This window comes from Martes martes (genome assembly GCF_963455335.1).
Source record: "Martes martes genome assembly, chromosome: 8".
Taxonomy (NCBI): domain Eukaryota; kingdom Metazoa; phylum Chordata; class Mammalia; order Carnivora; family Mustelidae; genus Martes; species Martes martes.
This window is the reverse complement of record NC_137895.1, coordinates 45,995,453-46,011,328: the sequence shown is the minus strand read 5'-3', so window position 1 is coordinate 46,011,328 and position 15,876 is coordinate 45,995,453. Positions and strand designations below refer to the sequence as shown.

The 15,876-nt window shown below is 39.8% G+C and overlaps 1 protein-coding gene across 1 annotated transcript in view; it reads right to left on the bottom strand.

Moving 5' to 3' along the window:
- The window catches only part of TSPAN8 (tetraspanin 8), a 31,805-nt gene extending 17,184 nt beyond the window's left edge, over window positions 1–14,621 (bottom strand). The window contains exons 1-2 of the mRNA XM_080811190.1: window positions 14,042–14,621; window positions 2,255–2,317 (exon numbers count right to left, since the gene is read on the bottom strand). Of these exons, the coding sequence (XP_080667316.1) occupies window positions 2,255–2,317; window positions 14,042–14,101 (123 nt within the window). The 5' untranslated portion in view covers window positions 14,102–14,621. The remainder of the gene's footprint in view (window positions 1–2,254; window positions 2,318–14,041) is intronic.
- Window positions 14,622–15,876: the final 1,255 nt, after the last annotated feature.

The following is a 15,876-nucleotide window of genomic DNA, read 5'->3' as shown; positions in this document are numbered from 1 at the left end:
AAAAATAAATCAAGGGCGCCTGGGTGGCTCAGTGGGTTAAGCCTCTGCCTTCGGCTCAGGTCATGGTCTCAGGGTCCTGGGACTGAGCCCCGCATTGGGCTCTCTGCTCAGCAGGGAGCCTGCTTCCTCCTCTCTCTGCCTGCCTCTCTGCCTTTTTGTGATTTCTTTCTCTCTGTCGAATGAATAAAATCTTAAAAAAAAAAAAAAAAGAGAGAGAGAGAGAGAGAGAGATAAACCAAGCCAATTTCACAGAAGTCAAGCTGGTTCCTGGTGTCCTAGCAGATACGGACTTTCCATCTGGGGTTCGAGGCTGACAGAGCACAAGAGTCAAAACGTAACAGAAGATGCTGCCTCGCTCTACGAATTCATTCTGTGTCCCCAGATGTGGAGTCCCACCCTCTCAAGGACAACAGTTTTCCTTTAATACGTTCAATGTGTGGAATTTCTTAACAGACTAAACACCAAAGTTGTTTACCAGAAGCACTTGGAGGAAAGAAAATGTTCCCATATCAACCAGAAATAAAGTGAAATAAAAGACAGGCTGCACACACATCTTAGGAAGGCAAAAGCACCCTCTGAATAGGCAGCTGTCTAATCTCTGGGCTTAATTATGTGTCCAAAAGTCAGACGTCAGCTTCTAGACAACAGAGGTTCCGCGTATCTTCAAATATCCTTCTTGAGTGCAAACCCAGGGCCCAAGGCCACCTGGAAGTCCCTGTTAACATTTATCAGTATAAAACCATAAATGAAATCCAGATGGACTAGGATGTTACCGACTAGTTGCCCCACCTGTCCCTCACCCAGTTTCCTCACCGTGGGAAGGCACCGAATGAGGAAGCTAACTGCCCCTGTGATTCCTTGGGTTCTCTAAGGGTCGAAAGCAGATTTGAAAAAGAGAAGAGGAGATAGAGAAGGGAGGAAGGGGGGGGCGGAGAGAAGGACAGAAGGCAGGCAGGCCGGCACGAAGGGAGGAAGAGGCAGAAAAGCCACCCAGTTGAGGAAAGGAATCAGAACAGATATTAATTTGCTTTTAGTCTCTCTTACAGCAAGACTGTCTCCAAAGGCATTTAGCTTCATCACAGTATAATAAGAATACATTACTTTAATCGCTGGCTTAGTGTATCTTCATAATTGTCAAATAAGGATTGAAATTTCTCTTACAGGCAGAAACTTTACTGGGGCAAATAAATACCTTGAAAAGGCTCTAGCAGTAGAAGACGGGAATCCTGAATGGTGGCAAGAGTCCAGACCACAAAGAATAAGGGAACTGCCGTGCATGCAGCTAAGAATAATTTGGGGGGGGGGTGGAGGGACCCTCAGAAGAAGGGGGAGAGAAGAATGGAAGCAGAGGAGTCAAGGAAATGATGCCAGCTATTCTGTTGGGTAGAACCAAAGTAAGAGCCCCGACGCCTCCCTCCTCCTCTCTTCCTCATGCACTCTTTTGCATTCACAAAGGGGATGTAGTATGGAACGGACACTGCCCATGTGCCATCCAAAGACTGGAGCCAGAATTAACTCTACGAACTAAGCTTCATCCTGACCTGTGAAAATCTTGGTAAGCGCTTTGCCACGGGGCGTGGAATGGTGCCGGGCGAAGGAGAGGGGCTTGCGCTAATCTTATCTAGATAGCAAGAGGTTGGACACCCCCAGCCCATGGCTCAGTTAACCCTAATGGGATGGGTCTCTTACTGTTCTAAGGAGTCACCCTCGATGCCAGTTGGCACAGGTAATTAATTACTAACCACCTTTGTACTTTGTTGCCTTTAGATTCAAATTCTTCTTCTCCAAAAGAACTTCTCATCTTCTTTACTTTGGACCAAACTCTCACCTTGTGATCAGCCAAATGATGGTCAGTACCTTGTACTACAGACACTGTTGTTGGTGTGGAAGAATGGCAGTCTGTCTCCTCTAGCTACACTTCAGGCCGGCCTTCCGCCAATAACGAAGGAGCCTGATTTCCATTCTAGCTCCTTCCGATCTCCACGTTCATGGCAATCTTCCTAACTTTGAAATAACACCCCTCCATTCTCCAAAAGGATTGATCCATGCCTGGCACAGTTCCAGGCACATAGTGAGTAATTAAATTTGATTAATTAAATTGAATTAAATTATAAGATCACATACCAGCACAAAGGACTACATCAAGCAGTTAAGGAAAAGGCTATAGAAATATTTATATTACTGTTGTCATTTTCATCATTGGAAGAGAAATAACCTGTTTTGGGAGCAGAGAAGTTTGTATCTATTTATTTACCTCTTGACCATCTTTGTTAACTCGTATCCAAATTGCTGCTCCCAGGATCAAGATGCCACATAGCTGCAGAAAGAAAAAAAAGGTGTTAGAGGACAACAGAGACAAACTGCGACTCTGATTGAACACACCCCTAGATCATAATGGCTTATCACTAATCATACATTACCACCTAAAAGATGTAAATCCGGCATATTCACGTGCAGGTAATTGCTAAAACATTCCACTAAAATTGGTAAATTTGTTAAGAATAATTCTGTTTCCCAGCCACAGTCCATTCATCGGTCTGCAGACGAGAAGTCAGCACCACTACAGGGGAGGGGAACAATAGTTTTTCATATTTCAACACTAACTCTAGTGTTTTTGCTAGATTATAATAGCTGAAAGATAGGTCACAACAGTTTAAAGACAAAATATCCTTACTAGGCCCCTGGGTTTGTCTCAGAAGCTGTCTTGGACCAAAAGGGAAGAAAACAACTAATCATCAAACATTCCTTCAAGATTCTAGAAGCAAGAAATTGGGATAGGCAGGGAAGATTAGTACATCTGACAAAATCTTCAGGTAAGCAACAAGGGTACACTTTTTGTACCCAAATAAACTCTTATAAAAATAAGCTCTTTTAGGTCATAAAACTTACCCAGAGAGGAGGAACAATGAGCAACAGTACTTAAACTCTTAAATGCATTTAATGACTTTCCCAGATTATTTCATTTGGACCAAAGCCAACACATAAAATGTGAAACACATTTTACTTTTGTGTAAGGAAAACCCTTGTCTTTCAGGGTTTGATTTTGTTTTGTTTCATTTCAGATATATATATATATATATATATATGTTATATATATGTATATGTAACATATATATATATATATATATATATGTATGTTACAGCCTCAAAAAAAAAAAATCAAAGCTCTATCATTAGAGAGAGATGTTGAGAACAAGTTTGGTAACATAGCAAACATAGCAGCGCTCACAAGATTTTCTAGACTGTTCTGGTCATGGGGTGCTCTGACAGAGAAATTCCTGAGTCTTCTGAAGCTCGCTGACCTTGTCCTACCATTGCTGTTGTGCATGGTTGAGCCGTAAGCCAGCAAACCCAAAACAACCGGTTCACTTTCAATGGCTTCTCATTAAGTCTACCCTGAATGCAGAGTCAAAGGCTTTGTTAAGGAATAGGGAGTACCATTAGCAGCTGAAAAATCAGAGAATATCCGTGTTGTCTAAAAGATCTCAAGAAAGTCATCTGGGTTCAAACCGTTCCTTTCAGATCAAGGAGCTAGAACCCCAAGAAATAACAGTTCCGTCATGAAAATCCAGCCCCACTCCTAACCCAATCCGCCCCTCCACATGCTTTAACTCTTACCAAATAATGAAGGCAATGGAAAACCAAAGCTCCTTCTCAAATCGCCAAATAACCTGCACAATTTAATTATCTTACAGTCACACACTGGCATAAACCATAAAATTCAAACCACTGAAAAGACAGCTTTAGAGACTGACAACCCTGAGTTCCCCCGCCCTTTCCACTAAATCCTAATTTCACTTGCAGTTGGAGATAAATGCTCATTTTAGTAGTTCTGTGTTAATAAATAAGTCTGTAAGGATTTATGTCGAATGATAATGAGACCCCCTGAGATTTTCAGTAATTTACAGCAGTTAGATTTTTGTTTGTTGTTTAATTTGCTCACTGATATTTTCTTTCTTTTTCTTCTCAAGTAGATTTACATTGATTGTCTTAATAGTTGCTCTGGCTTTTAGCTTTAACTGAACATAGCATTAATTATCCAACTAGCTATTATGATTATTATCCTTATCTGATATTAATTTATGAGACTATCAGTGAGAAAACCGTAGGAACTCCTAGAGACGAAGACTTTGGTTTTTCAAACCCTTAACTTTTGTTTGTCTCTGTGTGGTGCTAGTTTACTTTTTAAATCCTTTTAGATATCAACTCATTGAGAAGTCAATGAAATCAACCATATTTTCCCTTCAAATGATAACTTTGAGTCTTCTCAACCACAAAGCGTAATCTGCAACACTAACTTTAAAAGAAGGAGTATAAAAACCACAAGATAGGGGCGCCTGGGTGGCTCCGTAGTTAAGCGTCTGCCTTCCGCTCAGGTCATGATCCCAGGGCCCTGGGATTGAGCCCCGCATCCGGTTCCAAGCCCAGCAGGAAGCCTGCTTCTCCCTCTCCCACTCCCCCTGCTTGTGTTTCCTCTCTCGCTGTCTCTCTCTCTGTCAAGTAAATAAATAAAATCTTAAAAACAAACAAACAAACACCACAAGACACCCTTACACACCTATTGGAATGGCCAAAACCTGAAACACTGACAATCCCAAATGCTGACAGGGATGTGGAGCAAGAGAACTCTCAACCAATGCTGATAGAAACGCAATATGGTACAGCCACCTTCAAAGACAGTTTGGCAGTTACAAAACCCAACATACTCTTATCCTATCATCCAGCAATCATGCTCCTTGGTATCTCTCTAAATTCATGTCCACACAAAACCTGCACAAGGATATTTATAGCAGCTTTATTCACAATAGCTAAAACTTGGAAGCAGCCAAGATGCTCTCCAGTAGGTGAATAAATGGAAAATAAAGTGGTACATCTAGACAAGGAATGTTATTCAGCACCAAAAAAAAAAAAAAAAAAGCTATCACTCCATGCAAAAACATGGAAGAAACTTAAATGCACATTATTAAGTAGAAGAAGCTAATCTGAAAAGGCTACATACTGTAGGATTCCAACTATATGACACTCTGGAAGAGGCAAAACTGGATTAGTTTTAGATCTTAAAAGATCGGGGGTTGCCGAAGGGGATACAGAATGAATAGATAGAGCACAGATGATTTTTAAGGCAGTGATAATACTCTATAATTATGGATACATGTCAATGTCATTATACATGTGTCCAAACCCATAGAATGTGAGACCTAATGAAAACGATGGTCTTTGGGTGATTATGGTATGTCAATAGAGGTTCATCAATTGTAACACGTTGTACTGCTTTGGTGAGTGATATTGAAAACAAGGTAGGCTATGCATGTATGGGGGTAAGATACACGGGAAATGTCTGTCCCATCTTTTCCATAGAATTGTACACCTAAAACTGCTCTTTAAAAAATTCAATTTATTTTTAAATTATTTTAAATAATTAAAAATTAATTTTTAAAAAGAAAAATAAAGAGGGACACCTGGGTGGCTCTGTCCGTGAAGCATCTGACTGTTGATTTCAGTTCAGGTCATGATCTCAAGATCGTGGGATCAAACCCCACATCAAGCTCCACACTGAGTATGGAGCATGCTTAAGATTCTCTCTCTTTCCCCCTCTGCTCCTCCCCACCCCACTCGCATGCTCTCTCTTTCTTTCTAAGAAAGAAAGAAAGCAAGAAAGAGAGAGAAGGAAAGAGAAAAAAAAGAAAGAGAGAAAAAGAAAGAATATCCAATTATTTCAGAAGTCAAGAATATTTTGCCCAATTTCAATTTCTACAATTAGCTAAATTTTCATAGAAATTTTGAAGTTGGATACATTGTCATGTCCATCGCTCTCTATCCTTTCTTCTAGCTTAATCTTAAAAACAAAAGAAACACATGTTTAGAACATGTCTGTCTCATCTTATTGAAAAAACTTACATATAAAAATCAGCCTAAATAATATAAAATTATTAAATTTTATACTGACTTTAAAAGTAAATTTATTTTCTATCAAGAATAATAATTCTAGAGTCATGGTTGTTATTAACCTATTTTATCCCAATTGTTACAAGACTAGCTATCACAATGGTTCTCTGAGCCCTTTTCCAGTTTGGCTTTGGGTCTTTGTCCCCCAGCTTTCTTATACTGTCTAAATAATCGAGAGTATAAATTAAGATATAAGTATCTAGCTCTGTCCCACTTTCTGTTGAGCAGGTTGTAAAAGGAAATGTAAATGGACATGCAGAACTGGCCAGACCTATTGCCCCCAAACCCCAAAGGTTTCTCCTTGAAGGTAGTCATTGTGGTTATCACTCAGCTCCTATAAGACATCTTCCTTTTTGTGGAATTAGGATGTAGTTGGTCTGAGCCAACATTCTAAGAAATTAGATAATGATTTTGATGTTTGCTTAGGAGCATGCTATGGACCGAACTATAGCCCTCCTAAATTTACATGTTAAAGCCCTACCCTGCAGTCTGACTGTATTTTGAGATAGGGCTTTTAGGAGGTAATTAAGGTTAAATGAGGTCATCAGGGTGGCATGCTAATCCAAGATGATTGGTGACCTCTCTATGCACCAGCAAAAACCGTGTGAGGACAGGTCAAGAAGACAGCCACCTGCAAGCCAGGAAGAGAGCTCTCACCAGGAACCAAATTGACTGGCACCTTCATCTTGGACTTCCAGCTTCCAGAACTATGAGAAAATAAATTTCTATCGTTAATCCATCCAGCCCATGGTACTCTGGTATGGCAGCCCAAGCAGAGTAAAACAGGGCACAAGCTGAAAACTACAAAGTGCCAGGAAGAAAAAGGGAGGCACCATCTAGAGCAAAGATAAATGGTACAGAACCAGCTGATTTGTCCTCTTCTTGGATACAGTGTCCACCAGTCATCCCTACTCCTTCCCACTCAATTCTACCTTTTGATTTATCACAGTGTATTTAAGGGGCATTAAAAATGGAAGAAAGTGCACAGTACTCTGTTAGGGGGAAGTATGGATCATGAGCTCTCATTATTGGCCCAGAATGGACACATTTTCAGTAAGCTTAAGGGAAAGCTTCCTATGCTGCTCCTGAAAGGCTATAAAAGAATAAGAAAATATCCAAATGGATAACCTGGATGACTCCAAGATCTATTTTTATGGTAATCCAAAAACACCTCCGGCCATGAATGCAGGAGGCAAGGATTCCAAGAGCCCTAATATTTTAGGACAGAACTGTTTTTGTTGATTTTCAAGTTTCTTTTTTTAATAAACATTTATTTAAAGTCTAGTTCCATGGCATTGTGGTTAAGATGATGCAGAGTGAGCCATTGTTGCCTGTGAGAATTTTTTTTTTATATGAGATTATCTTTCTTTTCCCATTTATTGTATCCTCTTCTTCAGGAATACAAATTGTTCTGGTTTTCCATTCTCTCATCTACCTTCTTCCACCTCATTTATCTCTTTCTGATTTTCCTCTGGGAGGGTTTCTCAATATGGGATTCTATCTCACCGTTTCCATTTAATGTTTCTGGAGTGGATTTTAACTCTGTCATTGGGTTTCTGGTTTACATGAGGTACTTCTTTAGTTTTAGTTTTTTCACCACATTCTATGCTTTTCCAGTTGACCTTTTCCGCTCTCGTGGCCTCCATCATCTGTTTCATAGGGAGTTGTTTTCTGCCATTGCTCTGTGGATGCCAATTCCCAGATCCTTTCTCCATGATGCTGGAGTGTTTCTTTCAGGGATGCGTGCTTGTCCTCTAAGGTTTCAGAGTTTCCTGTCACTTGTCCAACAGTCTTTATTAGGACCTAGGCTGGATTTTCCCTTTTTCGTCTTTGAATAAGATGAGACCCATTCTGATGTATTATTCATTGAGAGTAGGCTTTGCACTTTGCCTTACTCTGGTGACATGGCTGATGGTAATTCTCAGACCTCCTGTTGGAGGAGAACTTGCTGGGCCTTCTCTTTCCAGGCATGGCCTAATGCAGCTCTGACTTACCGACCGTGCCTCCTCTCACTCACACACTATCTGCTTTTCTGATGCTCTACACCAGTGGAGTTACTTAAAAACTTCAATTCTCAGCAGGCTCTGCCCTCTTGGTTTTTCAGGCCCCAGTCACTAATTATTTGTTGTATCAAGGACTGGCAAGCACATGGCAAAGTGTCTCTAGAGTTGCCTTCATGTGTCTCTTCTGAACCCAGTAAATAAGCCAAACGCCCAGTACAACTGCTGAAAATTCTGACTTTAAGGAGCTCTAACTTTAGGAGAAAGAAATCAAATTTAGGAGGATGAAATCAACATTTCTTTCTGACATAAACAGGGTCTGGGTGAACACGCTTCAGGTTATCTTTGCTGCACTAAAGCATAAAATCACTAAAATGTACATAACTTCAAAAATAGGTAAAGAGAGCTGGATGTTCAGCATTTATTGAGCATGGTTATGAGTTAATGTTTCTGAATCATAAAATGGATGCAAATTCACTGCATCACCTGGGTGGCTCAGTCGTTTCAGCGTCTGTCTTCGGCTTAGATCATGGTTTCAGGGTACTGGGATCAAATCCCGAAACAGGCTCCTTGCTCAGCAGACAGCCTGCTTCTCCCTCTCTCTTTGCCCCTCCCCCTACTCATGCTCTCTTGCTCTTTCAAATTAAAAAAAAAAAATGATGCAAATTCAGGAATGTTTTTATCACTTTGCATCGAAAGCACAACCTGCAGAACCGTACATACATTTGCAGGGCCTGGGGCAAGGACACCAAGAACAAACAGTCCACAGCCCACAGGTCTCTATATTGAGAAGTTATCATGAGCCTGGTGTGAGGCCAGGCTCAGGGTGGCTCAACAATTCCTTGTCCCATGAGGCCAAAGGAGGGTCAGAGTAGGTCTAAAATCATATTTCAGTTTTTAAAGCCAATTATGTATAAAATATTACCATGCCAGACTCTAATACTTTTAAATTAAAAAGCAATATGATGGGTGGCATTGGGGGAAATTGCATTAATTGCACTACTATTGCATGTGAGTCCTTGATTATAGGCTCTCAGAAAGTATCTTATTTAATCTTCACAATTAACTCTCCTGGATAAAATTATCATCTTCATTTTACAAACACAGAGACTGGGGCACAGAAAAGTCAAGGAACGTGTTCCCGTCCACAGAACAATATGGAGCGAAGTCAGGATTTGAATCTCAAGGCTATCTGCTTATAAAATACGCTTTCCTTCTTTCCATTCCCCTTATCTGTGCTAGAAGAATTTTCTGCCTCCATCATATTTCTTGCCATCTTACTTCTGCCTCTGTTTCAGAATCCAACATTGGAACTGATTTCTTACTATGCAGCATAGTTGCATCTTTTTGTCTCATAAAAATGTCCATACAATGTTGGTGGAAATGTCTGCTTCTTAAATATTTCTTTAACAATTCTTGTGAGTTTTTTTCTATGCCTTGACTCATTTAACCTTCCCAACGACTCTATGAAGTAGTTACTGCTCCTAGCCCCAGTTTTAAGGATGAGGAACTCTAAAGCACAGAGAGATCAATACACTTCCCCAAGGTCACACGGCTAGTGACGAAGGAGCAGAGGTTCAGTCTGGCCTCTCAACCCCTGGGCTTGGCTGCCTCTTGTCAGGGTTACAGTTCCACACGACTGCATAGTGGCAGGAAACCACAGCATTTACCAAGTTCACACATTCCAGCCATAGTCAGGTCTTTAACCTGGGAGATTTCACCAACTGACAGAATGAAATATCATCGGGCCTGATTTTTTTTCAGCTTCCTCTATCTCAGTTATCTCTTCCTTGCTGTCGGCCCAGCCAGCCAGGAGACCCAGGCACCACAAAAAATATAAGGAGGAACATCGAAATTCTGGTTCCTGGACTTCCTCCAAGTTCTGACTTCCTTCTGCTCTCTTCAGATGGCTTCAGGTCCCAGCACCCTGCATTTGTTGATACATTTGGCTCTTACAACCTGGCTCCTCCTTCTCGCCTTACCTCAGTTGGGATTGGTCATGTGACCTCACTCCACTTTCCTTCACGCAGGGCTGGCCTCTCCATAGCTCCCTTTTCACGTCTTCTGGAGGTTCCACTGCGTCCCTGGGTGAAGGCTCTGTGTCCTGTGCTTACCCAGAACAACTACCATACCCCAGCAACTACACTACTCCCCAGCCTGACCTATTTGAGAGGACCATAAGGAAATTTGGGCGGCTCATCTGTTCTGACACAAGACTTGGAGAAATAGATTTTGTACCTGGAATTTATCCATTCTCTACAACACCTCTACTTCCCTGTGACTTGCATCCAACACTAGCATCACTGATTAAGAATGATTTCCACTTTTACATGTTTTTCTTCAATTGCTAATTCAGTTGCTAATTCTGACAATTGGAAATTGCCCGCATATTTACGTGACCTATCTCAAGTTCTCTCCCAAAAGAAACCGGTATGTTTAGCTTACATGACCATAGGCATATCTCAGAGATATTTCAACATCTGGCCCTATTTTGCGAAGGCTTAGTTTTGCAAGCTACACCAGAAGGAATGCATTTGAACACATGAGGCCATGGATATCTATGAGAAAACCACATCAGTGGGACTGTTAAACTTGTTGTTTAAGTAAACATTAGGAATGTGACAAATTGCTAATTTCCTATGAAGGATCATAAAATTCCAATGGAGAACGCTGGGTTGGGGATAGAAGGGGGAGTAGAAATAGTAGTGGTTCCCTAACCTCAGGGACTCCTGCTATCTAAATTTTGAATGAAAATGTTGATGTCACCTGTTGGCTGAGAAGTTATCACTGGCCTTTACCTCCATTCCTCTTACTCGAACACTCCATTTCGAGATGTGTCATATAGAGATTGTAGGTCACACCGATATGTGGATGGAAAGAACAAGGCCTTTTACCTGAGGGAAGTTAGAAATATCTAACTGAAATCTAATGCATTGGAAAGACTTTGTCTTCATTACCAGAAAAATAAGAGATAATGGGAACCATAAAATAATCAGAGAATCCGGGGATAGCAGTGACAATATGTGGGTACAGCACAGTAGAGATCTCTAATCTTAAATGTATAATCCTAAACCTATAACATGCCCCTTGCTTAATCACTCTTTGTCATTTCAGCTTAAAATCCAGATTTCAAATTCCTGAGTAGCTCTTTAATGGAACACCGATCTCCAATGTATTCACAATCTTTGTGAATGCACTTTATAATGCTGTTTTCATACAATATAGATATACTTTAATGCTTTCATAATTTGAAGACTTACTAGTTTAGGTACTTTAGAAGATCTTACTAAAATAAGAGGTGTGTATTTATTGACATATTCATATTTTGGCTTGTTTAAATGGCCCATATACATTTTGTGCCTTAGAAAGACAAGGTTTGTAGTTTTTAAAAAATAAATCTCAGGACTTCTTGAAGAAAAAGCTGATTCCAGGTCTAGGGCAAGAACTAGGGAAATAAGCCTGGAACATCTTGTCATACCAATGGGAAAGAAGTTATGCTATTAAGATCATGTCAAAAGGACTGAGGAGCCAACATGAAGACGCTCCCCAATGGCCAAAGATAAGAGTTACAAAAATGAAAAAAAAAAAAAAAAGTTACAGAAATGCTTGCTAATTACTGTTGCATGATACCAGGAAATTAACTCATTATTTCTAAATTGGTTAAGTAAAGAGTAAGAAGCATTTATGCTGCCTTTTTTCTTTTTTTAATAAAAACTGGGTACTACTGGTAACCAGTCAATAAATGCTGGGTTTCTCTGTATTGAAAGTATTCCCGCCCGTACATGAGGTGATGGATACAGAAAATCACCAATTTGGAACTCTTAATGGACTGTTTCTTAGGTTCTTGAGCATCAAGTGGCAACGAGCATCACAAAAAGTAACCCAGTCAGACAGTATGCCTGTATGGCCAGTGAAAGAACTCAATATCACTTTGAAAGTAGTTGTGCTCCCCTGCCCTCTGCCCCCCAAATAACCACCTGAATCCCTTCAAGGTAACACATTCAATCACCAGATTAGAGATAATACAGAGGACATGGGGACATGATAAACTAGACTACAGCTATGCAAATAGCAAACTCCAGACTGTGGGAAATGTGGAAAGAACGACAATACACATCAATACATAAAATTTCAAGGGCAGGGGGGAAGAGATAAAGATGGAAGGAGAACCTAAAAGTGAAATTGACATACAGGATATATCAGCCAATGGCAAGGTGTGAACCTTATTTAGATTCTGAAACATCCCTAGATGGATATTCGATAATTGATTAAGAAATTCTTGTTAACTTTTTAGTGTGATAATGACATTGTGGTTATATATATATTTTTAAAGAATTACTTCTCTTTTAGAGATATATACCAAAATGCTTGCAGATGAAATGATGTATCTGGGATCTGCTTCAAATTCATACAGGGTGAAGAAAGTGAATGAGAGCACACAAACAGAATTGCCTTGATGTCCTCACTGTTGGGGCTCGATGATGGGGTTGATCACCCTCTTCTATTCTGTGCATGTTCAAAATTCTTTGTAACAAAAAGCTACAAACAAAACCAATCAAAGTACATAGGCATCCCTTTGTTTATATTCTACTTTCAAGGTTTAACCAGTTTTAAATATTTTAAGGGAAGAAATTTATCAGGACTAACTTTAAAAAACTGGCATATATTCATGATCTATACTTAATATTTGTAAAAACCAGTCTGTTTTTCTAGGGAAAAGAGGAAGTAAAGGGACAGATCGTCTTTATTTTATTTTATTTGTTTACATTCTCATTTACTTCACCAATATTTCATCTGTACTCATGAGGGTTGCTGACACTGAATGGAAAGTCATTCTGTACAAGACTGCATTCCTGTAGTTGTTTAACTAGGTACATCATTGTTTTAACAGGACAGAAGTTTACCAACATATAGATACCAGCTGCCTGTTTACTAAAGGTAACGAGGTAGAAAACAAAACCAGAACTCTCTCCTGCCTATACTACATAAGCCATTTTTTTTTAAGATTTTATTTACTTATTTGTCAGAGAGAGAGAGAGAGAGAGAGAGAGGACAAGCAGAAGGAGCAGCAGGCAGAGGGAGGGTTCAGCAGGTTCCCTGCTGAACAAGGAAGGAGTCCTATGCTGAACTCAATCCCACACTCTGGGATAATGACCCAAGCCCAAGGCAGACACTTAACCAACTAAGCCACCCAGGCGTCCCACGCAGAAGCCATTTTTTAAGTCTAGTATGCAAAATAAATTTTTCATGTAAGGACATTGGGCTATTTCTACTGTTTCACTTCTGAAGAATCTTTAATTGCACCTACTTTACTAAAAATGATGTCGATTGTCCAACATCCCAGGCTGCCTTTTACCTTTTGCCTTCCATATCTTATTTTTTCCATTTTCTAAGATTTAATGTGACTTATCAATTTATTTGCTGTTTTATGTCAACAGGCTTTCAAAAAAACCCATGAGACCTGCTAAAATACCAACCCTGTTGATTAAGAGGCAGGGTGATGCCACACGGAAATACTAACTTTTTTTTAACCTAGTTTAACTAAGTTTAATTTTTCCATGATTAAATATTGTATTATTTCCCTCTCAGGTTTTTTATGACCCACTGTTTCTTCTTTGGGTCTCTGAAAATGATTCCTTCCTCACATCTCTCATTGGACACCCCACCATTCACCTGTTTCAGACCCAGATGTAAAGATTAGGATTCGGGGGCTGGGCGCCGGTGGAATCAGACCAAATTTTTCCCACAAGATCCTTAAACCAGGGAGGCCTGCATGATACACAACTGAGAATCACTGTCCTTTAATTAAGGGATATTTTTTTCCCTCTGTGATTGTTTTGTAACAATATCAAAACATTTATGAAATGTTTATCCTCACAGATCCTGAGGTCCACTTTTCTTGAGTCATTGGCTCATTTTCAATTACTGAAATAACCAAAGAAAGAACAAACAAAACCAAACAAGTAAATGGAAAATACATTTTCCTCCTCCTCCTATTTCTCTAGTGCAGAGTCTGTTCTCATTTATGATATTTGTATCAAGGTCCCCCTTTCTTGTCTAAAATTGATAATTAGAAAAAAAAAAAAAACACTTACCCAGAACAAGAAGTTGAAGATAAACATAGAATATTTTATACAGCCACTCACACCTGCCATGTCGGAAAACGATCAGGAATCCCGATGCTGTGAATGTAACTGTTCCTTGTAGGACTGTCCAGCGATATGCTCTGGAGTAATTTGCCTGCAGAGATTTCTGTGCCCACGGCTTCAGAGTAGAAATAGAAAGCAGAGGAGGAGTGGAGGGGAATAATCCAGTTATTAAAGTGGATAAAAAATTAACCCACACATTTAAATATCACAAGGGCTATCACTAGGCGAGTATGTTCTTTTGCTTGTCATGGCTCCTGGGGCACCCGGCCAGGATATTTATGATCCTTTCTCAAAAAACTGCCTCCTCTAAAGTAAACAGATATCAAGTTAAGGAGTGGCGCTGGATCCGAGTGAGAGTGGCACGGCGATACGAGGTTGTTGGATTTCAGTAACCACAACTTGACTTCCTGCCCTCTGTTTCTACTATAGGAAAGCAAGACTGTTTTGCTCTGACATAAAGGGACATTGTGTCTCAACTCGTTTTTACATTGCATTTTCTCGACAATGCAAGATTTCTCCTGGGGGCAATAGAATGCGTTTAGAAATGTGCAAAATCTGAAGGCTTACCGCCCCCCCCCCACCCCGGTCTCCTTTCATCCTGAACCCCAGAGTAATGGGAACAACCATGACATGCACCTGCCTTCCAAAGCTTCTAAACTCATTTCAAAACAAGTCCGCGGAGCTGCTACGAAGGCAGCACAGATACGGGAAGTGGGGAGGGAGAGACTGCCCTGCCTATGACAAGACCATTCAGCTTTTACCTTTATTTCTTTACAGTGTAAAGAGGGGAAAAATGCTCAGGAGTCACTTTCTGACTGCCTCATTGTGTTCATTTTATAATGTGTAGCCATTTTGATAGTTCAGTTTATTGTTAAGGCCGAAGTACTTCCCTTCCCCTGGTAAGTTACATCCAGCAACAGCTCCTCTCCACCTCAGTTTCTGGATTCCTGGTCCTGTTAGACAAAGAAATTCAAAATGAGAAGGTGGTCACAGTTCAGTGACCATAGATTGTACAATTTGTTTCTAGTGCTAATAGAAGGCAGCTGTGGCAGGTAAAAGGCAAAATTCTCTGACCTAATCAGGGAGGTGTGGACTGCTTTTGTATAAACAATTTGGGTCATGCTAGTTTCCACATCCTGCCTCTTAAAGGGAGTTCTTGTCTCTTTAAAGAAAAGAACCCTATACTTCAAAACGTTTTGGGGGGAAAATAATTCTTTAAAATCTTTGTTAAGTTCTTTACAATAAGCTAACGTGGACCTGTAAGAAACTGGGTCAGTTAAAAGACTTTTTCTACTTTTCACTGACATATAAAGGTGCTCTTGAAACAATCCCACTCCTTGGGTATAAACACAATGTATTTTTATTGTATTGGCATCAATAATATTTAGTGTGAAGGCCAAGTTCAGGATTAGTTCAAAAATAATGGCTTAATATTAAATAATCATGAAAACTGGTGGAGTTCTATGCTGTTTCCTCTAGAAAATGGAAATAATTTCACAAACTTCTACCGAGATATTAATGTGGATAGGATTATCGGAAGCTGAAAGAAGAAACTGGTTTTGATTGAGTGAAAAACCAAAATGGATTTGAAGTCCTAGAAATGGTTATCAGCTAGAGGTTAAAAAAAAAAAAAAACCTATAGATAAAAATGCTGTTTTGTGGACAAGAATATATTGAGTACTTACCAAATTTCAGTTTAGAATACATTTTTTAAAAGAATATAGTCTTTAAATTGCTAATGAACTCTGAAACACAAAAATCAATGGAAGCATTTTATAGAA